General features: G+C 38.6%; 3 protein-coding genes and 1 pseudogene across 3 annotated transcripts; 2 read left to right on the top strand and 2 right to left on the bottom strand.

Moving 5' to 3' along the window:
• Positions 1-7,851: 7,851 nt before the first annotated feature.
• Positions 7,852-10,033, bottom strand: LOC145906147 (aldehyde dehydrogenase family 3 member A2 pseudogene; annotated as a pseudogene).
• A 3,092-nt stretch (positions 10,034-13,125) lies between these two features.
• LOC145905539 (3-oxo-5-alpha-steroid 4-dehydrogenase 1-like) lies at positions 13,126-14,980 on the top strand. The gene is made up of 3 exons (XM_082992771.1): positions 13,126-13,332; positions 13,480-13,698; positions 14,594-14,980. The coding sequence occupies exons 1-3, from the start codon at positions 13,126-13,128 to the stop codon at positions 14,978-14,980; spliced, it is 813 nt and encodes a 270-aa protein (XP_082848897.1).
• A 131-nt stretch (positions 14,981-15,111) lies between these two features.
• LOC145905538 (E-selectin-like) lies at positions 15,112-21,761 on the bottom strand. The gene is made up of 14 exons (XM_082992770.1): positions 21,713-21,761; positions 21,548-21,633; positions 21,327-21,428; positions 21,152-21,269; positions 20,955-21,092; positions 19,908-20,034; positions 19,573-19,667; positions 18,779-18,976; positions 18,054-18,245; positions 17,763-17,948; positions 16,785-16,896; positions 16,452-16,603; positions 16,131-16,294; positions 15,112-15,414 (listed from the first exon to the last, which is right to left on the bottom strand). Exons 1-14 carry the CDS (start codon positions 21,759-21,761, stop codon positions 15,196-15,198), a joined length of 1,938 nt encoding a protein of 645 aa, XP_082848896.1. The 3' UTR covers positions 15,112-15,195.
• An 850-nt stretch (positions 21,762-22,611) lies between these two features.
• Positions 22,612-27,337, top strand: LOC145906391 (b(0,+)-type amino acid transporter 1-like). The gene is made up of 9 exons (XM_082993806.1): positions 22,612-22,693; positions 23,461-23,712; positions 23,964-24,170; positions 24,242-24,378; positions 24,467-24,614; positions 25,740-25,927; positions 26,034-26,144; positions 26,297-26,392; positions 26,787-27,337. Exons 1-9 carry the CDS (start codon positions 22,612-22,614, stop codon positions 27,015-27,017), a joined length of 1,452 nt encoding a protein of 483 aa, XP_082849932.1. The 3' UTR covers positions 27,018-27,337.
• Positions 27,338-27,668: the final 331 nt, after the last annotated feature.

Below are 27,668 nucleotides of genomic sequence, written 5' to 3'. Positions count from 1 at the left end.
GTAAAATAAAATCATTAAAAAAGAAAAAGTTTCCAATTGAACGGAGTTGATGACGTGGTTTTTGTGCAAAATCCTCGCGACGCACATTTGCAGAATGCGGGTTTTCCAGCCCAAGCTCATCTGTCATAAAAACCTATTCAAACACCTCAACTGAGAGTGGGATAACCAACAAAGACCTTGTGTTACGTCATAGTGCCTTTTCTAATTCGCGAACAATAGAACCTTGAACCTGCCTGCAAAGTTTCGCTCGGCAGCCGATCGAACGCCGAAGCCGCGATATCTTGTGGTTCTGCGTCACAAGGAACACCGAGCAAACATTCGCGTTTCTACCGGACAAAAGAAAAGGGGACCCTTTTGTTTGCCTAAGGCTCATTATGACGACACTATCGCCGTTCCATGTGAGCTAACACAGGATGACAAGTAGCGTTAAGCATTCCAATTCTCGAATTTACGAGCGACCTACTCGCGCAATTCTATCAAGTTCATACACGCCCGGGCGTCGCGTGTTTTGACAATTGCTCCGTTCCCTTTCCACAAGCAGATGGTGACGTTACAATGGGGATGGGTTTGCGTTACTGGGTGCTTTCGATTGTTGCATCACAACGTATCATCAATAGGAGTAATGCGTAGACAAGGAATGTATTCTAAATTCATTGTTCTCAGAAATATATATCCATTTTTGACCATTTGAAAAACGGTATTTGTACAAAGACAAAATAAACAAAATATTGTCAATATTTTTTGTGTTTTAAAGGAAACATACGCTGCTCTCAAGGTTGTTAAACTTAATCGTGATCAAGGGGATTTCTCCACTTTAATTGGAAGATACTTTTACACCGGGTCACAAAGTTTTTTTCCAAACTTGATCCACATATAAGCCTATGTAACATAGAAATCTGTGCGAATATTAACGCTACGATTTCGTGTAGTATTTCAACTCAAATTTATAATAAAAAATAACAGGTGGTGGCCCTGTTCACGCCTAATCATTAAAATTCGCATAGATTTCTGTTTTACACAGACTTATACATGGATCAAGTTTGGAATAAACTTTGTGACCCTGTGTAGTAGTATTTTCCACTTTAATTAGGGCCGTCAGAAATGAATTTTGAAACCAAACCAGACTCCTTTCGTTATAACTACGCCGTAAATCTCACTATGACGTCAGAAGGCCTGAGTGAGCATACATAAAGGCCATTATTCCGTCATTAATATGGCTTGTTCAATCACAACTCGTTTCCCAGAAAGCGTTAGTAAATATATTAAAGCTTGTCTAGACTCTGTTATGGTAATTGAATACAACACGTGACCTGGTGAGGTTGAGTGACATCTGCAGACACGTTTTTAAAAAGATAATTTAGTTTTTTTTTGTACAATCCTTGTAAGTCCCTGGTAAACTCACATTTCATTACATGGGATAGGGTTCAATGCATCGCTTCTCCTAATGCTCGTCTGCGAATGGTCTGGGAACATACTGACATCTAGTGACGTGTTAAAAAGATACAGAAAACCACAAAGTGGCGCTTAAAGTCGGAAGTTAAGCCAGCAATTTAGGTTAAGCTGACTCTAGCGATTACCCCAAATGTGTGACTCGGCTGTGCAATTTCTGCTAGTGGGGACTGTGTTCGCGCTATCCCCGTCAAAAAAAGTTGGAATAGTCGTACGATCCCTGCGAGCCACCGTAGGAGCTTGCAAAAATCTTTTCAAAACGCTTTGCTTACAACCGAACAATCGTCCATTATGGTTCAATGCCCAAGTAAAATACCACGCAAAACCCGGGTTCGTGGATGCATTTATTAAAGCGGTGATTTTATTTCAGACAGACATACTAAACGCAAACGTAGAGTATCTTGCATATGATACAATTGCAAAAAAAATTGAGGTTTAACGCCCAATAATACGGATTTCGTTGGATTTATAAGCTTGTCTCGAAATTCCCCCCCCCCCCCCCCCCCCCGAGTGGGCTATGGAATGTGTCCCACCGCACAATTCCCATGTCAATACCATAATTCAGACTTTGCATACCCTGAACAAAACAAAAGACATATATTCCCTTCTCAATCACAAAGCCTCTCATAAACCAAAAGCACAAGATATCTGGGACAAAAGGTTAAGGGAAGAGACCCCATGTCCCCTTGTTTATAAACATGTCTACAAATCAACCATAGAAACCAAATTAAGAAGCTTCCAAATTAAATTGAACCTCAATGCCGTGACAACCAACAAGCAATTCGATTCTTTTGGAAAAATAGATAACAACATGTGCCTTTTTTTGCAAGAAGCAGGTGGAAACTGCGTGTCATGTTTTTTAAGAGATGCAGAAAAACTATTTAGAATTCAATTTAATATACCAAGTAAACGTTCTTTAAATTGTGCGATGTTATGTGCAAGATATGTTATTTACATGAGCAAGTACGCGGAAACCAACCCGACCTATACATAATGTGTTAATTTTCTGAGCAATGTTTCTGGACTTTATACTTGCATTAAACTAATTGGTCGTTTACTGTCTGAAATGTCCAACGTAATTTGTCATGTTTGTTTTACTTTTTCGCTTTGCTCCGATGTATAAATCGTGTCCTTTACTGCGGTAACAAAAAAATAAATAAAAAAAGTGACAGCGAATACGTAGAAAGAACGTTCTTAAACGTTTGGAAAATAAGGGTGTGTTAAGGTCTTGGTAGAAATACTCATCAAACGAAATGACAACAATTTCGTAATAAGTAGGAAATTTTATACACCTTACATTCAAGTGAGATTATATGCGCGAAAGAGCCATAATAGTCAATGAGAGCTGCAGACAGGTGTACGCAGTGTTTCGACCTGTAAGGTCTCATTAGTGCAGCTGGTGACCGTGGCACATGCTAGCTGGTAGACTAGCAGGCACACAGATTTCCACTTTGTGGTACCTTTCGGTCAATCGTCGATATGTTGGGTACCAAACTAGGTACCATGCAATCAACACAGACGAACCACGTGGAGCGCACTATGGCCAAAACAACTGTATGGGATCCAATAGCGCTATCGGCTCGGCTTCACCCAAATCATATTATGTGCGCAAAAGAGCCATAATAGTCAATGAGAGCTGCAGACAGGTATACACACTGTTTCAACCTGTAAAGCCTCATCAGTGCGGCTGCTGGTAGCCAACATATCGACGATTGACCGAAAGATACCACAAAGTGGAAATCTGTGTGCCTGCTAGTCTACCAGCTGCACTGATGAGACCTTACAGGTTGAAACAGTGTGTACACCTGTCTACAGATCTCATATCCAAGTGATTTTTAATCTGTGGTCGTCCAGACGGTTAACACTATTCGGCAAGACAACAATTACTATTTAGTGGTTTTCCGACAACCTCAACAAACGACCGTGCGAAACCAAATTAAGAAGCTTCCCATCCCTAAATGTCCTTTGTCCTTTGGGAAACATGTGGCGTTTTGCTTGTCATCTGTTTTTGTTCTCGACCCATTGTACACTGGGAAGCTAAAATACGGATAAATCGAAATTTATCAAGCTCTAAACAATTGGAATTCATTCAAAACTGCAAACAGGGTATGTACACGCACTGTTTCGACCTGTAAGGCCTCATCAGTGCAGCTGTTAAGTGGCAATGTGCTAGCTTTTACACTAGCAGGCACACTAGACTCCACTTTGTGGTACCTTTCGGAATTCATTCAGTTATACAAAGTTTTCTTTAATTGTGCTATATTATTTGCCAGATTTGTTATTTACATGAGTAGCATACGAAAATGAACTTGATTTTTCCCGACAATAGAAACTGTAGGTCTATCTCTTTTTCTCAAATGCCTTTTTCAGGATTTAGTTAAAAAGTAATTTACAAATTAATATTGAATATTTAAATACTTAATTTACAGTTACCAGAGATTTATTGAATACTTTAAAAAAATAAATGAATGAAATTGAATTAATCAATACTCTAATACATCTAAACCACGCAACACAACGCGGCTGGGATTCGAACCCACAACCATGTGATTATGAGAAATAAATTCTTACCAATTCCTTTTTGTCTTCACAATCTTTGTTCTGTAATCCGGTTCCATATGTCTTGTTTTTGTTGCTATGATATTGTTTCTGTTATTTCTATTGTTGCTGTCATTTCTATTGTTGCTGTTATTTCTATTGTTGTTACCGCAGATATTTATTTGACATTTTCCATTCACTTTCTTAGGTATGTGCATTTTGCCACTGTTTAAAATAATCAACTTAATTAAAGTTTAAACTGTTTACCAAACCTCTCCGAAGACGTAGATTTCCTCAATTAAACTTTTTAATGTCTAAATCAAACTAACTTGGATTTTGATGCATCTCTGTCTGCACTTACTTTGAGAATTGTAAATAAACCAAAACTCGTCTGAAACCTCATCGGCAAAACGCCAATGCTGGAATCAAAGCGATTATTTGTAAAGTTTAAAGTAAGAGAAAATGTTTTGGTTTCAAGCTGATAATTGCGGGGGTGTGCATGTTTGTTTGTCTATTTGTGCGCAAGCATTGTTGTGAACAATCGGTCGCTAAACACTCAATAAAACCAACTGTGGCGAAATTGCAAGCATTGTTCATCATAATAAGTTTGTTTATCGGGTTTGTTCTTTTACTTATAACCATTGTCAATCTAATTCCAAAATTTATTTGAGCTAAAATAGAATTTAATAACAATGTTGAGATGACAAACTGCTGGTGCTGACAGAAGACCTGGTTACGTTTTGTTGTGGAGACTGTTGGTCAACATTAATGTGGATAAACTGGTAGCCGGGCCGTAAATTATGCTGGAATCTGTCTTTCAGTTAACGATTAACTCATCCTAACAGACCGAGAAAGTTTTACAGAGTTTAGCGAAACGTTCAAAGTGTGATAGTAAAGTTTTCTTCGATCCACGGCTCAGGTAACACAGCAAATCACTTACAACCAACAACTTTTGTTAAAGACTACCAAATGTCACTATGAGCACTACTAGATGTCAGTATGTGCACTACCACATGTCAATGTGGACTACCACATGTCACTATGTGCCCGACCACATGTCACTATGTGCACCATCACATGTCACTATGTGCCCGAAAAGTGACATGCGTGCTTTAAACAACAATACAACAAGCCTAAACTTTTCCATCACTGTTGCATACAAATTGATAAACAACTACCGGCATCACATTTATTCACCCTTGGAATTGATTATCGGTTAAGGAGGTTAAGTTTAGTGTTACGATGATTATGTTTAGGGTTGCGAAGGTTAAGGTTACAATTGGGTTCCATACCTGTCTCTTCTCCCACGAAGGCTTGACTTGAAGTTTGAGACGAGACCTTTACTCTCAAAACCCTTCCTTTGCAACTTCGCCATTCAGTTTATTTATAAAAAAAAACTGAAAAACGAAAATGTGACGTCACAACGAGATCTTGGCAGAAAGCTGACCTTGTCACGTGATTTCAAGCTCACATAAAAATAACCTGTCTTTATTTCTATAAATCGTAATAAGCTTGTTTTTGTTTTTCATATATTTGCGGGCTTTATGCGTTCCGTCACCTCAGCCCATTCGTAGCTGAGAAGTTTGAACTTTCCCAATAAAAGGACACCGATGCGATGGATTTAACTACAAATTATTTTGCTGAAACAACCGTGTGACTATCAGAGTTATTGCCTGCATTACACTTGCTATCAATGTATTTAAATCTTTACCTCCAGCATATTAAGTCTCGAACCACCTTTTGAACAGCAAGGTAAAGTTCCAAGACATAAATTGTTTGAAATCCACTGTAAATTTCATATTAACTGACAATGGCAATAAAGAAGTTATTTAACATTTCACTCGAATCAAATTGTCAGCAATTCTGCCAAAGACCTGAAAGCTTTACATCCTCCCGACTGTTTGTCCACTCACAACACTTGTAAACAGAACCCGCGCTCGATACTATGACGTCACAAACAATCATTGTTAATGAATTTTGTTAGTCGGACAAAACGAGAAAGATATTTACCGCGGTGTGCGGAATGCTGATGTTCTATTGTGACGTACAATCGATACTCAAATCACATAACAATGATGAAGATGTTTTTTTCTGATGATATCGGTGTTTTTAACCCGATCCAATCACCAAACAATATAATTATTGAACGAGAAAGTGAAATGACCCCTACATTTACACGACTTAATCCAAAGAATTAATTCAACAATTTTTGTGAAAAAATTGCGGATTTATTTTATCACGAAATTCAAATTTTTAGATCGTCGTTTTTCTTTGATTTTCACCAAAGGTTCAACCATGTGGAGAAAACGAGGTGGGAACACATTTATGGCCAAGCAAAAGCAAGCTTTTTGTTTGTTCCCCTACGAATGACGGTGATTGCCACCACAAAGTGGAAGTCCGATTGTAACGCCCGTTAGATGCTCTCCGGTTCGTGGAGCGGAACGTCACACGAAGGAACGGTTAAAAGGCGCCTCCTGAACTTCTTCGAATATATTCGCAGTTTTTTAGTCGGACAAAGAAGACGGTTTCTATACAAAATGCATCACATCAACAAATGCACTTCAACATGCACACATGCAATTATAGGCTCACCAACTGTTTTCGGAACCGGCATACAAAACGAATAAATTGCTGGTTCAGTGTCACGCCAATTGTTGTGACAACAAACCACAAGCACCACCTGATTAAATGGCACGAACATTCGATCATTAAGCCCTTTGCGACATAGAACTGTGCTCCACGGAAGCCAAACACGAAAAAGAGGTATAACCACGTTTACAGTTCAACAAAACTGTCCGTTAACTGATACGTCACAAACTGCAATAGACTGCAACAATTATAGCAGTGAAAAGAAAAAAAGGCACATCAATAGAAATTAGCAATTTCTGGCAAATAAGATGTAACACTTGGACGTTTGGTCGGCAATGTCGTTCGTAGTCACGCCAAGCTGCACTGGTGAGACTTCGAAGGTCGAAAGCGTGGTCATCTGTCTGCCCCTCACAAAATATTTTTTATATTACGTGGATATTCACATGAAACCAATTCCACATTCCCATGAAATCCGTCCCACATTCACATGAAACCAATTCTCACATTCACTGGAATCGGTTTCATATTCACATGAAACCCGTTCCACATTCACATGAAATCGAGTTAATATTCACATGAAACCAATTCCCACATTCAATGGAATCGGTTTCATAATCACATGAAATCCGCCCCACATTCACATGAAATCGAATTCATATTCACAAAAGCCCGTCCCATATTCACATTAAAGTCGGTTTCATATTCACATGACACATGTCTCACATTCACATGAAACCCGTCCCATGTTCACATGAAATCGGTTTCATATTCACATGAAACCCGTCCCACATTTACCTGAAACCTGTCCCACATCAACATGCAAAGATTATTCTTTTTTGTAAATCAAGTTTGACAAAAACTTGTGACCAGGTGTTAGGAACTGGAAATGTGCTTTTACGAGTTCGAAATTTAACGGGAAACTGCACAATGCAGTTTGGAATATGTGCAACCTTGAATTATATTTTCTAATTTATGGCTGAACTTAACAAAATAGTTTACTATTAACTGATAATTTCAACACGAATGGCCACAACCAATCCGCTCTAAACATAATGTTCGACCAGTTAGGCTCGGAAATACAGAGTGAAAAAAAATCATTGGCTGAAGCTTTCTGGCATATGTTTAAGCGAGGCAGAATAAATATTTGCATGCGTTATGGCATTATTTGGTCCGTTGTTTGTTGAAACACAACTTTTCTGCCATCAAACTATGCTGTTTCCAAGAAAATGTAAACGTAGAATTACTTTATTTTTATTACTCGAAGTATAGAATGGGACAAATACAATACAGTGCTAAGTAGAAAATTAAAAGCTTTTAAATAAAAGGGAAAATCAAAAATTAGAACACATTTACGAAATATTCACAAACATATGATCAATAATTAACCATGCTGAATATTGCTTGCCCATGAGTTGCATTACAAGCCTAAATAATTACTGCATAGTTTCAAATATTGCATTCACACAAATCTCCAGGACAATAATCTATTTGCAGCACCAAGTTCAAAGTCTGTATTAGCACCTAAGATTACAAATACATTAATCAAATCATCAAACTTTAGACGAATATTGCACAAATTACACAATTACGCTGTAGCTACAAGCTAAAATAACACCAATGATTGATATCCAGAGGAAACTTTTGAGCCATCCATAAAAGCCAACTGACTTGGGACGCTTTCTGATGAAGAAAGTTGACCGTCCCAGTTTTGAATCATCATATGGAGCATATCGCATAGTCATAATTGCTTCTGGTGTTCCGTCTAACAACACTGCCCTCTTGTGGGTAAAAGCATCAAATCCAAACTTTCCATGGTAGCTTCCCATTCCACTGTTACCAACTCCACCAAAAGGCAGTGAATCAAGGGTGTAATGCATTGTGACATCATTTACAGTAACTCCACCACTGGAGGTGTTCAGGAGCAGCTTGTCAATCGTTGCCCGATTGTTAGAGAAAGCATAAACCGCCAATGGTTTTTCAAGCTGTCTGATTGTTGCTATGGCATCACCCACATTAGCAACTGGCATGACGAGCAAGATCGGGCCAAACATTTCCTGTTGCATGTAACTTGACTGAAGTGTGATATTTGTTACTATTGTTGGAGACACATATTTATCTTTCATGTCAAATGACCCACCATGGACAATTTTTCCATCATTAGATTTTAGCAAATCAACCAACCTTCTCATTTGACGTTCATTTATAATTCTTGAATAATCAGGAGAATTTTGCGGATCCATCCCAAAAAAATCCACAATTGCTGCTTTTGCTTCCTGAATGAATTCATCAACGACTTCAGTCTCACAAAGGATATAATCGGGTGCGATGCAGATTTGGCCACAATTCAAAAATCTTCCCCAGCAAACACGGCGAGCTGCAACTTTGATGTTTGCGGTTCGATCAATGAAACACGGATTTTTGCCACCAAGCTCCAACACTACAGGTGTTAGATATTCAGCTGCACATTTCATTATGTTGCGGCCAATCACAGTGCCTCCAGTGAAAAAGATAAAATCAAATCTATTATTTTTCACCAAATCAGCAGAAGCTGCTGCATCTGTGACAACTACAGGATAACATTCCGGATCAAGATATTTTGGTAATACCTCCAATAGTAGTTGGGCTGTATGCCATGCACATTCACTTGGTTTCACAATGGCACAATTCCCAGCAGCAATTGCTGATATAAGAGGAATTAGTAGAAGCACAACAGGGTAATTCCATGCAGATATAATGAGACAAACACCATATGGTTCCATCCTTATATTTGCCTCAGAAAACATTGTCAGCAAAGTTTTGGGCTGGCGTTCATCCTTGACCCAATTATCAATATTGTCCAGGGCATTGGCGATGGCATTACCAGTCATGACCGTTTCGGACAAAATTGTTTCAGTTTTTGGTCGATGCAAGTCTTGTGAAACAGCTTTAACAATTGCTTCCTCATTCTGTTTGATAAACTTCAACAGTTGGTGAAGCTGCTTCTTTCTAAATGAGATAACTTGGGACTTTCCACTGTAAAATGCTTTGCGGGCAATTTCAATCTTTTCTGTATAGTTGCTCATGATTTTCAGCAAATGCTAACTGGACAAACTTGAAATGTAACAAATAGTTGGATTTGGAATTAACTTAGTGGATTTAACTCTACACTAAAGAACCGGCGTGTAATTTTTGCAGCGAACAAACCAACACTGGTTATGCAGTTTTGCTGGTAATTTCAATCTAAAATTTGCAACAAACGCTCTTTAGCAAAACCAGCTGTATTTGGGATTTTGGGCAATTCATGACTCAGCAAATGTTTGAGAAGGGGCTGCAACGTAACGGCCAACATAGGTAAGCGACCAAGATCAGTAAACTGGACAAAATCAGTTACCTAAACACGTGACTGCAGCGGCCAACAGGAATACATATTTTCATCTAAGAAGGGTAATTGAAATCATTTACCCTATATATTGCACTGCGTCCGTCCACAGTCCACACACAGCCCCATATGAAATGTTGTGTTGTCGTTTTATCCAATCAGAGCAACGCATGAAAATATAAAGGTGGAATTTCGTGGTTTTGGGGTTGCAGTTTTTCTTTGTTCCCAAAACACGATAGTTTGATCCCTTGTTACGCAAGAAATAAAAATAAAAGGAATAAAAAAATTAAAAAACTTTCCGTGCCCACCGACATATTTTGTAGTGACGTTTGCTGTTTTTTATATGTTTCTGTTGCATTTTTTGTCATGTTGCTGCAGTCGAATGTAAATAAAATATCCTCTCGTCAACTCCTTACCGGAAACGTTTTTATCAAGAGAATTCCGTTAACCACTCGATCACTTATGGAACAACTGGCTCGTCAATACTCTCTATCGCTTTGCATAGCGTTTTTTTTTATCGAGGTAGACTTTATAAACCGATGTGCCCTCTTTTTAATGTAAAGCTGAACGAAATAAGCACAGAAGTAATACCATACTTTTACATAAAGACAGTGATACTTTGTAACATGGTCGTAAACGCTGAAAGTGCACATGACACGCCCATGACAACTTTGCGTAAAACTAAAGGTACATCTACAACAAACATATATCCAAAGTTTATCGGTTCTACGTCAACTAAAAAATGCAGAAAACTGCACGAAAAGCAGCGGCGACCAAAAATCGTGAACCTTTTTCGCTGTGGCGAAAATGACATCACACAAGGCGCTCGCGTCGAAAAAATGCATTGTTTAGATAGGAGAAGGCGCCTTATATTGCACATATCGAATAGTTTCAAACGTTAAAGGTCAGGATAGGGTTTTGCATCACACAAAAATATGTCACTGTGACGTCACAGACGAAAGGAATATTTTTCCCTTATCGGAAAACTAAAGGGTATAGCAAAAACGACATAACTCTGTACTTCGATAAGACGGGAATGGTGCGTTTCTTTGCTAAGTGACATTACGTGACGTCATTTTGGTTGTGATGTCATAATGTTATCCTCACCTTTCTGTTGATTTTAATTTGATGATTCCAACATTTCTAGTTACAACTATATTGCGAAAAATACATTTGTGGTTGATTGTGGCGAATTAAATTAATCATTTAGGACGAGAACTCGTAGGCAACGTTACTGGTCTGCCAGGCAAAAATTGGTATTATGACAGAATAACTGTGTTGCATAATGAGCTAATTTGGTCGGTTTTTCTCGGCGGTCAAAATGGAATTAACCTATTTCCATCTTTTGCTGTGAGTGGACAAAACGACAATGCTAAACCAACGGTTTGTCTCTATCGCGTTTTCAAAAGTTTCATGTATCACGTTAGCGATCACAAATACTATAACAACAACAACACCCTGTCCCAGTAACTGTTTAATTATCACATAACTAAATAAGACATAATAGGTCGAAACAGCGGCCATCTGTCTGCAGCTTAATCCGTTTGTTGCATTTGTTCACTTGTTGTCCCCTGTTTAATGCAATATTATGATTAAACCAGTTTTACAATGTTTTCCATTCCTACGCATAAGGCTTGCTGTCAGCACTCACACGACCGAAGCGCCTTCTATGACGTCACGTAACAATATTCTTGCTTTCGAACGATTTCGTTGGCAGCGGTAAAAATGCGACTTTGATCAGCTGTATCTCAGAAACCAGTCGTCGTATTAAGCTACTTTTTTCGCAAATGTTCTAAAGTTATGAACATCTCTTAGTTTAATTATTTACATGTTTGTTTTTTCCGTGTCACATGCACTTTAACGTCATATCGCGATACAGAGAGAAGCCAATTTAAACTCTGCAAGTAGCGATATAGCCTTCCCCTCATTAGTAGCTTGTAATGTTTTCTCGTTTCCGAAATTTTGATGGGCATCCTTGACCTTTGAACCAGCATGGTGGTAAGTGCGTACAAAACACATAGTAAACATTCCAGTTAACCCTGATTTACTGTGGAAGGTCCCCACTGCATTGTGGGAAGAGCGGCAATCCTAGTGATGCAGAATATCTGCCCGATAACAAAATAATTATGATTCTTGTGACAGTAAGATCTATGGAAACAATTGTTCTCCAGATTTCTGTATCTTCCCTGCAAACAATAATGCAAAGAGCAATTTATCAGACAAAGTAACCTCCGAGTTGTTTTGGATCAAAACCAGGAATGTTTGGGTCGTGGAAATTTTTGATATCTTCTCTTCATATTTTTGCAACTGAAGCAAGCTTTGGTACAAACAATTTGTTAATATCTATGCGCAAAACATACAATATTGCTGAAAACAGAGAATTCAATGAAACTAGCAGAAGTTTCGAATTGAGTCAGCTGATTTATTAGTAAAAAATCGATTTCGCCTGAACTGGCATCCTCAGTTTCTTCAAATTCGAATTTGCAAATAAACACAGAAAGCTATGCGGTATCAGCTGACTCAATTCGAAACTTCTGCTAGTTTCATTGAATTCTTAATACTAAATAGGAGATTGGTGTCGCTGATTAGTAAACAATGCAAACCAGAGGACTAGATTCGGAAAAAACTAAGGGAACAGTATTGCTGAAAACATATATCAGTTATATATGACGTCATCTCTTGCACCATTTCGAGGTCTTAAGTTGGTTGCTAAATAATCTTCTCAAATTAAAATAAACATACAAACATAGAAATAAAATAACCTTGTTTCGACCGGCTGACGTACAATTAATGAGTTTTGGTGGGAAAGACGGTTCATATGGGTTAAGTGATTTCAACCATAACTACCGAGAAAATCATAATTTGAATCCGAGAACGCTGTATTTAATCAGTATTGGTACGTGGTGATTATGAAGCCCGATGCCCAAGCTGCTCAGAAGTCAGACATTACAGTTCCGGTATTAGGCGGCGTGGTAACCGCTTGTTTCGGTGGCAATGCGTTTTGTTGAAAGTCGGTGGTATTTTACTCATATATCCTGGATTATAGTTAAGATAATGAAGTGGTGATGTATAATGACGTAACAAACGCACAGTCAAGCAAATTTACACCCTGGAAAAATCTGGAATGTTACGTTTAAATTGTCGCAACCAATCAGGTCTCTTACTTACAGGTGTGGGAGTAACACAAGGAAATGGCAGATACAATAGTAGGAAGACTGATGTTAGCGGTGTGGCCGTATGTAGATGAAAAGAAACGGGTTGATTTGCTGGCAAGTTTAATGATCGATTGGGCCTGCATGGCTCCCCTGGTTGTCATAAGCGGTTTGCTGCCGTATGGAAGATACGGAACTGAGAGCAAAATGCTTCACATCAACGCAAGATTGGGATGGATAGTGCAGGTAAGTTCTATATATAAATAAGCCAAACAATAAGCGAATAGTGACGTAATACTGAGGATGGGATTCAATCAGAACGTGACAGAGGTTAATTACAACAGCCTTAAGTCCTTTTTCTTGAATCTAATCACCTCAACCATTCTTTATCAGGAACTACCATCGTTCGTTATTCCAATATACGCACTTATTACGTCATACGACCGGAACAATCCACCCTCAGTGACGTCACTGGTGTTGCTAGGGATGTTCGTGATGCATTATGGGTACAGGGTGTTGATCTACAGCAGGAGTATCAGGGGGGGCAAACCATCACCATTACCGTTCTTCGTACTTGCGACATTCTTTTGTACGATCAATGGGTACATGCAGGTAAGAGTTCAATTAAAGGCTAACCTTTTACTACGTCATAATCTCGTCGTTTGTTTGCGAACAAAGTACAACACAAGTATTAAACTGTGCGTGACCCCGGGTTCACCTACAGTTTAAACAAACTTGTGACGTCAGAAAATATGCGTTGCCAGGCAACGGGGAGTTCAGTAATGGGTTGATGGGTTCAAAGTTCAAATTACTTCAAAATATTTTACTTGACTTACGAGAATACGCTGAAGTGAATGTTTGTCCAATAACTCAGCAGGGCTTTCAACACTTTAAATAATTCCAATACGTCCAACAAACAAAATGCGATTATTGGCTATAGTTTTCCGGGTGGTCCACGACCATTACTAGTGGTAAAGTGAAACTTGGATGGTTAATTTTTCATACTTTAACGAAACTGCACGCATTTAATTTTGCTGTGTCCAAACCTAAACATGCATTTCTGCACAAAATGTAAGGCCTTAACTGAGCCCACACGGCGCTTCACGTTCATTTCGCTAGAAATGCTTCTAAATTAGTTTGATTTGAGGTATGTTCGTTTTAATCGATGTAGCAGGCCACAGGCCCTTAAGCACACAAAGCAAAAAAACCTTAACTCATCTGTGTTGTAATAAAGAAGATTGTTACGTCAGATTGTAGCCACAAACAGGTTATGAACTACACGGGACAAATTCCTTTACGCGCTAGGTGTCATTTTATTGGTTAGCCACAGAATAAATACCAGCGTGGTTTGCTCAGGATATAGGACTATTGTTTAAAACGTATTCAATTTTTAACAAACTTTAATTAAAGATTGCAAAAAAATCGGTTATTTGTAAAGCTGGAGTTGTCTTTAACACAAACAAATGAAGCCGTTCATTCAGACTTATGTTATTGTTTGTTGTTGCAGGCAAATTATTTGTTACGTCACAGTAACTACTCTCTTTCTTGGATAAAAGAATGGAACTTTGTGGTCGGTTCTTTCATATTTTTCTTCGGTTTTTACACAAACCAAAGGTGTGACAAGATATTGCGCAATCTTCGAGCCCCCGGTGAGATTGGGTACAAAGTCCCTCATGGTTGGATGTTTGAACTTGTATCTGGAGGAAATTACTTGGGAGAAGCGACGGAATGGTTTGGATGGGCGCTCGCATGTTGGTCACCACAAGGTGTCGCATTTGCTGCGTTTGCGGTGGCTTTTCTTGGCGCCAGAAGTTATTCTCATCACGTTTGGTACAGACGCCACTTTAAGGATTATCCCCGAAACAGAAAAGCTTTTATTCCTTTTCTGTTTTAATTTAACTTCTCTTGCATTTTACGTGATGTCATAAAGGTCATAATTTAACCTTCAAACCACGTGATTCGTGTCGTTTTTCCCTCACGAACATTGTGACAACACAGTCGACATTTCATATAACACTTTATTCATGCAAGAAATAAAATATTAACAAATGATAGATGACCACAAAGATAATGCGGGGTTACTATGTGTCAGTCCAGGGTTATTGCAGGTCAATCTTGGTGTACGTGAAGCACGTGATCACAGGGGTTACCACAAATTATGTTGCTCACTTCGATGGAGAAGTCGTCGGTGAGGGCGTCAAATCCACCCTCAATAGCGGCTGTTATCACACGTTCTTCACTCCCTGACATAGCACGAATTTCTTCAAGGTCAAGTGTGATGACCTTGTTGGGATTTCTCTGAGGCGGTTTGATTGGGAGAACGAAGACCTGGTGCAAAGAGTTGAAAGTTTGTGGGGATATTGTGACAGAATACGTCGTGACAATACTGTTGGTCACAATGTTACACAGTAAGGGGGCGTGGGGACAGGACGCAAAAATTTTGCCTCAAGGTTGCTTCGTGCTTTTAAATCGCACGCGTTCATTTTAACGTCACAAACTTATTATGGTTGTAAATGACGTAACAAGTAAAAAAAAGTTGTTTTTACTTGCAAGCATCGGCGTATCCAGGATTTTTTAAAAGAAAGGCTTGAATATATGTAACCAAAAAGGATGAAATGTGCGCTTAATTATCAAGAAAACATACAAATAAAAACCGATATTGTTCTTTGCATCCATGCAAGCGCTAACAGTTGTTTTTAACATACGTAACATTGGCAACGTTTTTAACAACTAAACTAATTGTCTTCACACACAAGAAAACCGCTTGCCAATACAACAACGTAACCACTAATAAACGACATTTCGTCCTTACACTGACGAAAAATGACACTTGTTTCGTAACAATGCAATATGTGAATGCAAGCACAATGCGTTTTTTTTTTGTCAACGTTGAAAAAAGTTTCTGGTTTTCAAAGGGATTTTAATACAGTGGCGTTTGTTTAGCTATCAAAACAGACCAAATACAAAATGGGGGCCGGATCCCTCGCACTCCCCCTGCATGCGCCTACGTCAGCATTGGGAGTCTGTATATTAACAAAACTTACAATAGCTCCGGATTCCCTCAGCCTCTGTGACGGTTCGATGACGTCATCTTGTGATTTTCCATCGGTGATAATCAGCACTACGTCACGAGCCCCGGGTCTGTTGCCGTTTTCCTCCTTTAGCATGACGTCAACAGCGTGGTTAATCGCGTTGCCTGTTCTCGTTCCTTCGAACAAACGTGTTTGTTGCGTCACATTGGTCAGTGATTGTTCACAACGAGAATTATTCCAGATTTACATAAAAAAAAACTTCCTTACTTAGGAATTCTGGTCAACAATTTTTCATGAACTTAATATGTAATTATAACTCAATAGACGTAATACCTGATCCATCATAAGGAATTTCATCAAAAGCATTTAGTAAGGCATCAATATTGTTGGGGTAATCCCCTAACAGTATTTGGGTATCGGTGTCAACCTCTCTGTTGTATCGGAAGATTCCATAGTAACTCGCATCAGGAGCAACCGTGAAATCACTATTTATAAATTTTTGTTATGACTGTGACACAATAATGTGAAGCAGATTTTTCAATATTTCATTTCATGAATCTTAAGGTTTTGTGTTGAGTACTTTCAATAACGACATTCACTTTGTTTAAAATTTTGCTTATTTGCAACCGGAGCATAAAACATTTTTCAAGACTGACAATGACTTACTTGAGAAAATTTCTTACAAAATTCTTCACTTTAATCCAGTTTTCTGATCCGACAGATGATGATGAGTCCAGAATGACAATGAAATCCATCACAGCATATGGTGGGCAAGGTCCTTTAAACATTAATCAAAATTCAAAAAGATAATCTAAATTGGTTTATGATTAACAAATGTTGTAATTATTTTAATTTTTATCAAACATTTACTTTGCCTTTAAAGAAATTAAATAGCGTTAATTATTTTTTTAATAACATTTAATATTAGGGATCTAAACCATAATCTGCAGATGAAGACCTGGCTATCTTTATTTGTAAGAATACACACATAAAAAGCACATACTTTAAAACAGGATCCGATATTTTTCTGCCTTCATAAAAGGCAAAAGCAAAGTTGCACTTTAATTTTTTTTAAATAAGGGTGGTGCATCCAATAATATAACTGGTCCAAATACATCCAACCACATTAGACCACTTTGTATTCACTTTGACAGACATCCCTAAATTATTAGCAGAAAGTATGATATATTGGCCTTTAACATATACAGAAAAAAGGGAATTCAATGAGGAAAATGGAAATAATGGTCAATGGGTTATAAAAGAGGAAACCTAAGTCCTTTGTCTTTCAGTTGTTTATGATTTATATATATTCCACCTATACCTCGTCATCATCAGTATCACTAAAAACAACTTAAAGACAAAGGTTTGGTCTTAGATAATAAAAAAATCAGATACCAGGTCTTTGTTACCATGAGACTGTCAGGGGGTTTCCAAACACGTTTTAGTAGAGTTCTAAAATTCAACGGACTTTCATTTGTACAAACTTGTAGCAGAGGTCAACAATTATTTCAAATTGACAAAAATATGTCAAGTTAAAATTTTCTTATTGTGGTCAAATTTTCTCTGGAGAACTTGTGGGCAACCAGCCAAGGAGCAAGGGTCGCACACTCCTGGTCTTAGATAACAAACTAGCACAAAACTCACTTGCACAACATGGCATAGGAATTGTCCATTGAGTGTTGTTCTGACAGACGTTGGATAAACTTTCAGCAGGATAAAGATTATACTCTGGAGTTGTACAACGAAAGTTGCATTGCGATGTTGCAAAGTTATCTTTGGTACATGATATCTGCCCATGGGGCAGAGCTTTTTGGTGGCTGCATAAATTTGCTGAAACAATATTTATTGATTCATTTATTTATCATTGGAATTACGGCGGTAAAGGATAAAAGTTGATAGTAGAGGGCATGGAATAATCCACAATTAAGTACTCACGCAAGCAGGTTGGAGGTTGTTTGTCCCAGGAAATAGTTCCTTCATCACTTTCAATGCATTGAGATATGTGATCACCCGCCAATCTATGATAGTCGTCACAAACAAACTCACAAACTGATCCAATGTATGCTCCATCAGAACACAAGGTTCTTCCATTCAATGGAGATCCAGGGCCAGGTGGACATGATTTTCCTGAAAGCAACAAAATTGCCCCAGATTTGAAAGTTTACATTATTTTTGGTGAACATTAATTGTGCGAACAATACACGGATTATCCGCTAATTTTCGCAAATATGCACAACATTTTTTCCAATCTAGATGGTAACCAGTTAAATTTTTTTGACATGGGCATATTTTGCATTTGTTAGTAACAAATGTTATACAAAACACACCTTACTGCGACTAAAAGAAAACTCACTTTGGCAAATTGGTGGTGTTTCGCTCCACACACCAAGGACTCCACCTGATGGGGATTCCCCGCACACGGAAATCGGACTTCCAATTATGAAATATTCAGAAGCGCAGGAAAATTCACAAACGCTTTCCAGGAAGTTGGAATTTGAACAGAAGACATCGCCATTTGCTGTGGAGGTGTGCGCCGGTAAGCACGTGATCGCTAAAGAATAAAATTTGGTTATTCTGGAATATTTTCATCATCTTGCCGAGCATCATTCAGGACTTTTGACAACAGTAACCTTTGGAACAATTAGTTCAAATTTATGAACCTGTACAAGATGGCGGAGGGTTGCTCCAGACTCCAAAGGAATCCTGGTTACCGTCGTCAACGCACGTGGCCTTAGACTGACCAATAAGAGCGAAGCCAGCTTTACATGCAAAGCTACAAACACTACCAACCAGGTTGTCATGTGAGCAGCTGACGTCACCATTCTCAGGCGCAACTAATGGAGGAATGCATCGGATTTCTGTAAAAATGAAATTTGTGTAAGGGGAATATATCTTTCTCAAACTAGAGTTTGGCGTTTCAAGATATAATCGCATAAGTGCCTCAAAGCCCTTTCCTAAAACATCTCGTTCTTGCATGATTATATGGCTTTATCGAGCTTCCGAACCAAGTAAATGTTTACACTAAAGAACAAATGTTTCAACCGTTCTTGGTTAGACCAGGTTTGTTTATTGTTAGAATTAAAATCTGGGCTTTTTCACAAAACAAAAAGCAGTAAACTGGCGTTCAACACTAATAACTGTTTTAGGGTAAGTTTGAGTCAAACGAACACTTCGTTGTGAAACAATCGACTTTAATGTTTCTTACAAAAGCTGTAAAAATCAATGTTTCAATGTCTTTGTCGGCCATAAAGCCAAAACGTAGCTTTATTCACCGACGTTTCGCCTGTTATTCAACAAGGCTTCCTCAAGGTAATGGTACAGCACACAACTAACGCCAAAAAACGTGCCAACACGAAAAAGGGGATAACGCTAACACCGCTTGTAAAATCATGTGATGTATAAAAAATGGGCGGGAAAACTACAGTTACAGTGAGTTGTTAAATTATTTCTTTACCTTCACAAGTTGGTGGGGGGGAAGACCACCTTCCGTTGTCCTGGCAACGGGAGACTGAGATTCCCTTGATAGAAAATCCTAAATCGCAAAAAAATCTGTAAATAAAAATAAATCTGTGAGTTAAAAGTTAAGGAAGTCTGTGGGTGAGAGAGAGGTAAAAGTTACGGAAGTGTGTGGGTGAGAGAGAGGTAAAAGTTACGGAAGTCTGTGGGTGAGAGAGAGGTAAAAGTTACGGAAGTCTGTGGGTGAGACAGAGGTAAAAGTTACGGAAGTCTGTGGGTAAGAGAGAGGTAAAAGTTACGAAAGTCTGTAAACAATACTAGGATACAACGTACGTGCATCTGCTATTTACTCTGTTCTCATCCGAACATGAAAGTCGACCGTTAGGTGACGCTACGTGAAGTGGGCGACAAACTGATGGTCGGCACAAGGGGGCGGCATTGTTCCATTGTTTACTTTCTTCTGTAACGTCAGAACGTTTTTAAAGATTTTGCTGTTAAAGTGCACGTGACACGGAAAAATCAAACATGTCAATAATTAAACTAAGAGATGTTCATAACTTTAAAACATTTTTTGCGAAAAAATTAGCTTGATACGGCGACTGGTTTCTGAGATACAGCTGATCAAAGTCGCACTTTTACCGCTGCGAACGAAATCGTGGGAAAGCGAGATTATTGTTGCGTGACGTCATTGAAGGCGCTACGGTCTTATGCGTACGAATGGAAAACATTGTAAAACTGGTTTGGTATAGTTTTGCATTAAACAGGGGACAACAAGTGAACAAGTGCAACAAACGGATTTTGATGTTAATTTAAGCTGAAGACAGATGGCCGCTGTTTAGACCTATTATGTCTTATTTAGTTATGTGATAAAAAAAACAGTTACTTATGGGAGAGGGTGTTCTTGTTGTTGCACCATTTATGATCGCTAACGTGATACATGAACTTTTGAAAACACGACAGAGACAAACCGCCAATTTAGCATTGTCGTTTTGTCCACTCACTGCAAAGGAATTGAATTTTGAGGCTGGCAAAGACCGCCGAGAAAAACCCACCAAATTAGCTGATTATGCAACACAACACTGTTATCCTGTCATAGAACCACTTTTTGTCCGACAGTAGTTGCCTACGAGTTCGCGTCATAAATGATTAATTTGATTCGCCACAATCAACCACTAATGTATTTTTCGCAATATAGTTCTAGAAATGAAGGTTCACGATTTTTGGTCGCCGTTACTTTTCGTGCAGTTTTCTACATTTTTTAGTTGACGTAGAACCGTAAAACTTTGGATATATGTTTGTTGTAGATGTACCTTTAGTTTTACGCAAAGTTGCCATGGCCGCGTCATATGCACTTTAAGTCTGATAAATTCAAAAACTTACGACAAAGGGAGGTGGTTTCCCCGAATAAATCGTAACCGACGTTACATTTGAATGAACAAACACTGCCCACCTCGTTGCCATTAGAACAGGTGACATCCCCGTCAGCTGGATTTACATGGGAAGGAAAGCACCTGGGACCTAAACCACACATTTACAATCATATCACAGTGACGAAATAAAGTAAAATGACGTATTACTTTTATCTGTGCATGAGGTTAGGTCGATGTTGCATGAATCGGTGTCACAACAGCATCTACAGACAGATGAAGGGTCCTTCTCATTGCATTGAGAAGGGACCCAAGCTCCACGCGGGTTCTGCATTGAACAATAGACGTAAGTAATCGGTAAGAATGTAACAAATACTGTCATCACCTGAATGTAATTGTTATAACACGCAAGGGGTTGCTTGCAACCTTTCTTTATCAAAATTCTGCTGTTCCAATTCCCGTGTCGTATTTCAGTTAGGCAAGATTGCTGGAAGTGAATATTCCAATTAAATTTGTCATGAAAATTAAAAAAAACATCTCACTTATGTCCTCTCGTTATTTTACCGAGAGATAAAACTTGCAACATATTTGTTAAACGTTTAAAACCTCGTTTGGTTGACATTTTTGTAAATGGCCTTTTTCCAAGCAATCTTCATTCCCCCAAGCATTTTCGCATTGCCAACAATGAAGGGCTGAAATTCAATCAGCAAAATAATTTATTTACCAGATTGCTTCAACACTTTGTATTTTAGAAACAACAATCACACTTACCCGCTACAGTCGAAATTGCGAACAAACAAAATGCTACAATCGTCTTCATTCTGATTTCTAAACTCCTGCATCTGTTCTCCACATCCAGTCTATATATCTACCAGTGATAATTGTAAAACTTCAGTGTCCCTGCCCTCGGCGAAGTTTGTTGCTGTGTGATGTCACAATCCACAGGTCGACTGATCTATGACGCAATAAACGTAATGGTTTGTGAATTGGTTTATGACCAGTAAATCTCTTCCCACGTTACCTTGTCGACGAAATAAACAAGTTTAATGTGAAAAGTTCATCAAATATTTTAAATCTTTAGACCAAACCACAGGCTTTCCATAATCAACAAAATTGATATTCCCTGCATTGTTCAAAACTTTTCAATGGTTGTTATCTTGCAAGACAGATAGCCTGAAGGAGTGACCATATGAATTAAACCTTTAATTGCTGCATCCTAGTTCATTAACAACGCTAATGGTTTCTACTGAACTGGCGGCGAATATTTCAACCAACATTAGGTGAAGTTTGACTTTTATTTGTGAAAAGTAATGAATGAACCCTATAAATATGTCTTGGTTCATTTTAACTTTGTTTGCAAAGCAAAGAAGCAAATTATTTGATTATTAGCACAGGGAATGCATCCATTATTCAGCACTTATGATCCAACAAAGGCAATTGTTGATGGATTGGGAGTGCAGCTCAAACAAACATTGATGACAATGAAGATTTTGTGTAAATATTGCCCTGCAGGAAGGCCGGTATTGCATGGAGCGCAGTTGCCTACAGTTCTGTGCAAATTACTTATTTACTAGTTGGGAAGTGGATGCTGCGTACAGATAACAGTCCCTCTCTGCGTCAGTTACTATTGCAGCTCTGTATTTCATCGTATTAGTTCAATCAGTCTTATAATGGACACGGGTACCAAACTGCCACATGATGTTATCTTGAAGCAAAGAATCGGTTTCGTGCGTGGGATGAGCATCGTAATTGGTGAGAAGTTTGTTAAGTTTGCAATTTAAAGAAACGTACTGTAGCGGACATGACATTTTGTTGCCACGTTTACTTTCGAAAACATTTTAATGTAAGAACCTCGGAAACGCTTCAAATAGAAATTGCTGCTTAAATTTATTCGAATGTAAATTCTCACTTGAATTAGATTTGGAAACGATGTTGAAAGAAAACCTCAAACCCCGCGGTTGACAGTTTGTGTTTTTTGCATATCTTAAAACGTCGAAGTAATTTCAGGGTAATTCAAAGTTTCAAGCGATTTATTGCAATCCAGACGAAACACACTATTTTTTTGTTATTATGTCCATTAGGTGGATTTTATTCCAATTATATATTAGCCACCAATGCTCAGGGCATTTGAAAGAAACACGTTAAATTAACAACTTACTGGATGGTTAGTTTGGTGGTTTTTGACAAACCATAATTTAAATACAAGTAAGTTGTTGCACTCAAAGCGGTCCGCCTCTGATGTGGTTGAGTACCTATATCGAAGTTGACTGAAAAGTACCACGAAGTGGAAATTATTTGTGCGCCTGCTTCTTCAAAGCTTGTTCAGTGCTACGGTTTGCATTGACCTTGACCTTATAGGTCAAAACTGTCTGCTTCTTTAACACAACATGGGTATTTCCCTCTTCTCAACGCGATCTTATTTTTTATCAGCCAAATTACGCAATAAAAGTAGGATGTGGTGTAATAGTCCATAGTATTGTGACGTTACAATTACTAAAGCATTGACTATGTTTATTTAGGAAGCATGATTGGATCAGGGATATTTCTTTCTCCAACTGGAATATTGAGGTATTGTGGAGGGAGTGTGGGTTTAAGTCTGGTTGTGTGGGTAGTCTGTGGGTTGCTATGCCTACTTTCTGCTCTCACCCTGAGTGAACTCGGTCTCACATACCCAGCATCTGGAGGCATCAACACATACATTCTGGAATGCTACGGACAAGGGATTGCATTCCTACATGCGTGGAGTTACTGTCTGGTTGTACTACCCGGAAGTATCAACAATTGTTTTATTCAAACATTATTTTAAATCTCAAGTCAATCACGAATAAAAGGTTTTTAAGCTTGCCTAGAACTCGAGGTAGTTCCTTAAACCCTTTATGTCATGAAACCTTTTTGTTGTGGAACCCCTAACATTTTGGAATGCACTAGTTGAATCGCTGTTACTTTCAAGAATGAATTAATTGATATAATGCTAGGTTTAATTCAGCTGAAAGAATTCCCTTCCAAACAAATGCGTTTTTAGAGGGAGCAGCTCTGGGCATTGCTATGGGAGAATACGTGACGTCACCATTCTATAACGGATGTCAGGCTCCTGATGTATTGATCAAGTGTGTTGCTATCGCTGTCATCTTAACTCTGGCTCTTATTAATTGTTTGAGTGTGCGGACGGCAGTGAGGTTAATTGTTTTCTTCACGGCAGCTAAAGTTATTGTCCTCGTCATAATATCAGGTGGGCAAAAACCTTATGCTGCATTTCTTTGCAACATGGTAAAGTGGTGTATGATCTTGCTGTGGTTTCAGTTTCTGCGTACATCTACATCGGGGTCGACAGTTCTGTAGCTGAATCGAACTTTAACAATGCTTTTGATTTATCCAATCCTGTTTACGGGTCGGTTGATGAAGTTGGGGCAAAAGAAATCAGTCTAGCATTGTACCAGGTATGAATGTGTTACAACCACACGCGGTTTGTAAGAAAGTGTAGTGAGTACATTCACTTACAACAACAAACCTGTGTGGTTTCTGCAGGGGTTATGGCCGTACGCAGGATTCGCCAATCTAAGCGTGATCGCTGAGGAAATAAATAAACCAAAAAAAAATCTTCCGCGTTCAATAACTGTTGGCGTTTGTGTCGTGATAATCGTGTACTTGTTCGTCAACTGTGCTTATTTCTCCGGTAAGTAAGAAGTGTGTTAACTCTAGTGTCTGTTTGTCACGTGGCAGTGTTATCTCTAGTCTCTGTTTGTCACGTGGCAGTTTTAACTCTAGTCTCTGTTTGTCACGTGGCAGTTTTAACTATAAAGTCTCTTTTTTTCACGTGGCAGTTTTAACTCTAGTCTCTGTTTGTCACGTGGCAGTTTTAACTCTAGTGTCTGTTTGTCACGTGGCAGTGTTATCTCTAGTCTCTGTTTGTCACGTGGCAGTTTTAACTCTAGTCTCTGTTTGTCACGTGGCAGTTTTAACTATATAGTCTCTGTTTGTCACGTGGCAGTTTTAACTCTAGTCTCTGTTTGTCACGTGGCAGTTTTAACTCTATAGTCTCTGTTTGTCACGTGGCAGTGGTAACCGTAGTTTCTGTTTGTCACGTGGCAGTTTTAACTCTAGTCTCTGTTTGTCACGTGACAGTTTTAACTCTATAGTCTCTGTTTGTCACGTGGCAGTTTTAACTCTAGTCTCTGTTTGTCACGTGGCAGTGGTAACCGTAGTTTCTGTTTGTCACGTGGCAGTTTTAACTCTAGTCTCTGTTTGTCACGTGGCAGTGGTAACCGTAGTCTCTGTTTGTCACGTGGCAGTTTTAACTCTAGTCTCTGTTTGTCACGTGGCAGTTTTAACTCTAGTCTCTGTTTGTCACGTGGCAGTTTTAACTATATAGTCTCTGTTTGTCACGTGGCAGTTTTAACTCTAGTCTCTGTTTGTCACGTGGCAGTGGTAACCGTAATCTCTGTTTGTCACGTGGCAGTTTTAACTCTATAGTCTCTGTTTGTCACGTGGCAGTTTTAACTCTATAGTCTCTGTTTGTCACGTGGCAGTTTTAACTCTAGTCTCTGTTTGTCACGTGGCAGTTTTAACTCTAGTCTCTGTTTGTCACGTGGCAGTTTTAACTATATAGTCTCTGTTTGTCACGTGGCAGTGGTAACCGTAGTTTCTGTTTGTCGCGTGGCAGTTTTAACTCTATAGTCTCTGTTTGTCACGTGGCAGTTTTAACTCTATAGTCTCTGTTTGTCACGTGGCAGTGGTAACCGTAGTTTCTGTTTGTCACGTGGCAGTTTTAACTCTATAGTCTCTGTTTGTCACGTGGCAGTGCTGACCCCAAGTGAACTTCTTCAATCCCGCTCTGTTGCAACTTCTGTCGCTGACCGAACAATGACGTCATGGTCTTGGATTGCTCCGCTGGGTGTCGCTTTATCTGTAGCAGGAACGATTAACTCTGGTTTGTTGGCAAACGGTAGAATGATGTACATTTCAGGAAGAAGAGGTTTTCTTCCCCAGGTACAAAGTTTGCTTGGAAAACCGATGGTTACAGATACAGTGTCCATGTCGACTATGCAATTATCAATCTTTAATTTGGTGCTAATAACTCATTGTATTCACGCAGATCCTTTCAATGGTTCAAGTTGATTACAAAACTCCAGCAGCCGGCATCGGGCTTCTTGCGATTCTTGACGTCATATTCGTGTTCCCATCTAATTTTGACGCTTTAGTGCAGGTTAGAATCATCACCACCCTTGTTTCTTGTTGTCAATTAGATCCAGTTTAGTGGTTACTTTCCTCGTCGACTAAAACTTCAATTAAGCCTTAGTTGTATATTTGATGTTTGTTAAATGTACTTTTAAAATTTAATTCAATTGTTTTTCTCAGGGCACGCAATTCATGGAATGGCTTTACATTGGAATGTGCGCACTTGGTTTAATATTTACTCGTTACACACAAAAGCATTTGGAGCGACCTTATAAGGTAAGTTTAATATCTTTACTGTAGTTGTTCCTTTCATTGTGCAAACGGGCTTATTTGGGTGTTAGCCTATTGTGGAGAAAGTAACTCCGCATAAATTCAAAACATTCGAGACAAATATGGCGTGACGTCACTACCTAAATAACGTAATCGTGTGAGGAGAAAGTATAGTTCCGTTACGCACTACTGACCAATGCCAATAAAAATGCTTGAAAGGGAACTGGTAACCGGCCTCTCCTTCAGTTCCGAGCCACAAGTGCGACGTTTTTCTAAATAAGGTCTGTTTAGTCCGTTTTCTTTCCTTCAGCATTAGTTGCTTATTCTTGTAAAGCTTGATAGGTTGTTTGCTTGAGTAGCAATGATGAACAATCAAACCAACAAGGTTTTATTTCTACAGGTCCCGCTTGTAATCCCTGGAGCTGTGGTCATAATGTCAGCCTATCTTGTTGTGGCCCCTCTTGTATTGCAACCAGACCCGTTTGTTTTGTATGCTTCTTGCTTTACAATTTCTGGAATCTTCTTCTATATTCCACTCGTTTACTTTAACAAGAAAGTGCCGGGTATTGATCACGTGACCAGCTTCATGCAACGGTTTATCAACGTTGTTCCTGACAACAAGGAGCAATAATAAGCACACATTCAAATCAGGGGCACCAAACTATTTTTAAATATTTGTTGGTAGTAAATCGACAAGAAAACCTAGTTTAGCTATTTAGTGTTTTTCACTGAATTTTCCTTTGAATTCTATGATTTATTCTGGTGTGTCTTTATTGTCCTAGAAACCCATTCACTGACAACATTTCCCCAGTTACACTTTTTTTTGTAAAGTTGTTTTTATTTAAAGTTCAGGCAAAAATGTAAACAAACGTGGTTTTACTGGAATTTATTTGAAATCATGCAGGTGGCAAACGTTTCGGGTAGAGGACCAAAATCCTTTGCTCATTGAAAATATATCTTCCGTCATAACGTTGCTATTTTGCAGATGTTTTTGTTTCAGCTAAATTAAATGTTAACTTCTGTTATTAATCGTACTGCTCACGAAATTTTCTACATATAAATCTCAAACTTACTCCAAATAATTCCGAGATATTCGCCAAAAATGTTTCTGCATTAGGACGTAACCAATCTTTTAAGTGTGACGTAAAATTTACCAAAAGAGATTTTATCTGTCACTGTAGTTGCCAGCACAATTTTAAAAGATTAGTATATTTTCAAAGCGTTTTTGGTATTTACATTTTTGAAAACTATAGGACTATAACAGAAACAAGTGGGGTATACT

Source organism: Ascidia mentula, chromosome 6 (genome assembly GCF_947561715.1).
Source record: "Ascidia mentula chromosome 6, kaAscMent1.1, whole genome shotgun sequence".
In the NCBI taxonomy this organism is placed as follows: domain Eukaryota; kingdom Metazoa; phylum Chordata; class Ascidiacea; order Phlebobranchia; family Ascidiidae; genus Ascidia; species Ascidia mentula.
This window is presented reverse-complemented; position numbering and strand designations above follow the sequence as displayed.

Excerpts from the sequence above, each read along its gene's own strand:
- LOC145905539 (XM_082992771.1), top strand. The coding sequence starts at position 13,126 with ATGGCAGATACAATAGTAGGAAGACTGATGTTAGCGGTGTGGCCGTAT. Across the intron at positions 13,333-13,479 it reads GATTGGGATGGATAGTGCAG|GAACTACCATCGTTCGTTAT; the intron begins GTAAGTTCTATA and ends ATTCTTTATCAG. Across the intron at positions 13,699-14,593 it reads CGATCAATGGGTACATGCAG|GCAAATTATTTGTTACGTCA; the intron begins GTAAGAGTTCAA and ends TTGTTGTTGCAG.
- LOC145905538 (XM_082992770.1), bottom strand. The coding sequence starts at position 21,761 with ATGAAGACGATTGTAGCATTTTGTTTGTTCGCAATTTCGACTGTAGCG. Across the intron at positions 21,270-21,326 it reads GTTATAACAATTACATTCAG|AACCCGCGTGGAGCTTGGGT; the intron begins GTGATGACAGTA and ends TGTTCAATGCAG. Across the intron at positions 20,035-20,954 it reads GGAAACCACCTCCCTTTGTC|AAGAAAGTAAACAATGGAAC; the intron begins GTAAGTTTTTGA and ends CTGACGTTACAG.
- LOC145906391 (XM_082993806.1), top strand. The coding sequence starts at position 22,612 with ATGGACACGGGTACCAAACTGCCACATGATGTTATCTTGAAGCAAAGA. Across the intron at positions 24,171-24,241 it reads TGTCCTCGTCATAATATCAG|TTTCTGCGTACATCTACATC; the intron begins GTGGGCAAAAAC and ends CTGTGGTTTCAG. Across the intron at positions 25,928-26,033 it reads GAAGAGGTTTTCTTCCCCAG|ATCCTTTCAATGGTTCAAGT; the intron begins GTACAAAGTTTG and ends GTATTCACGCAG.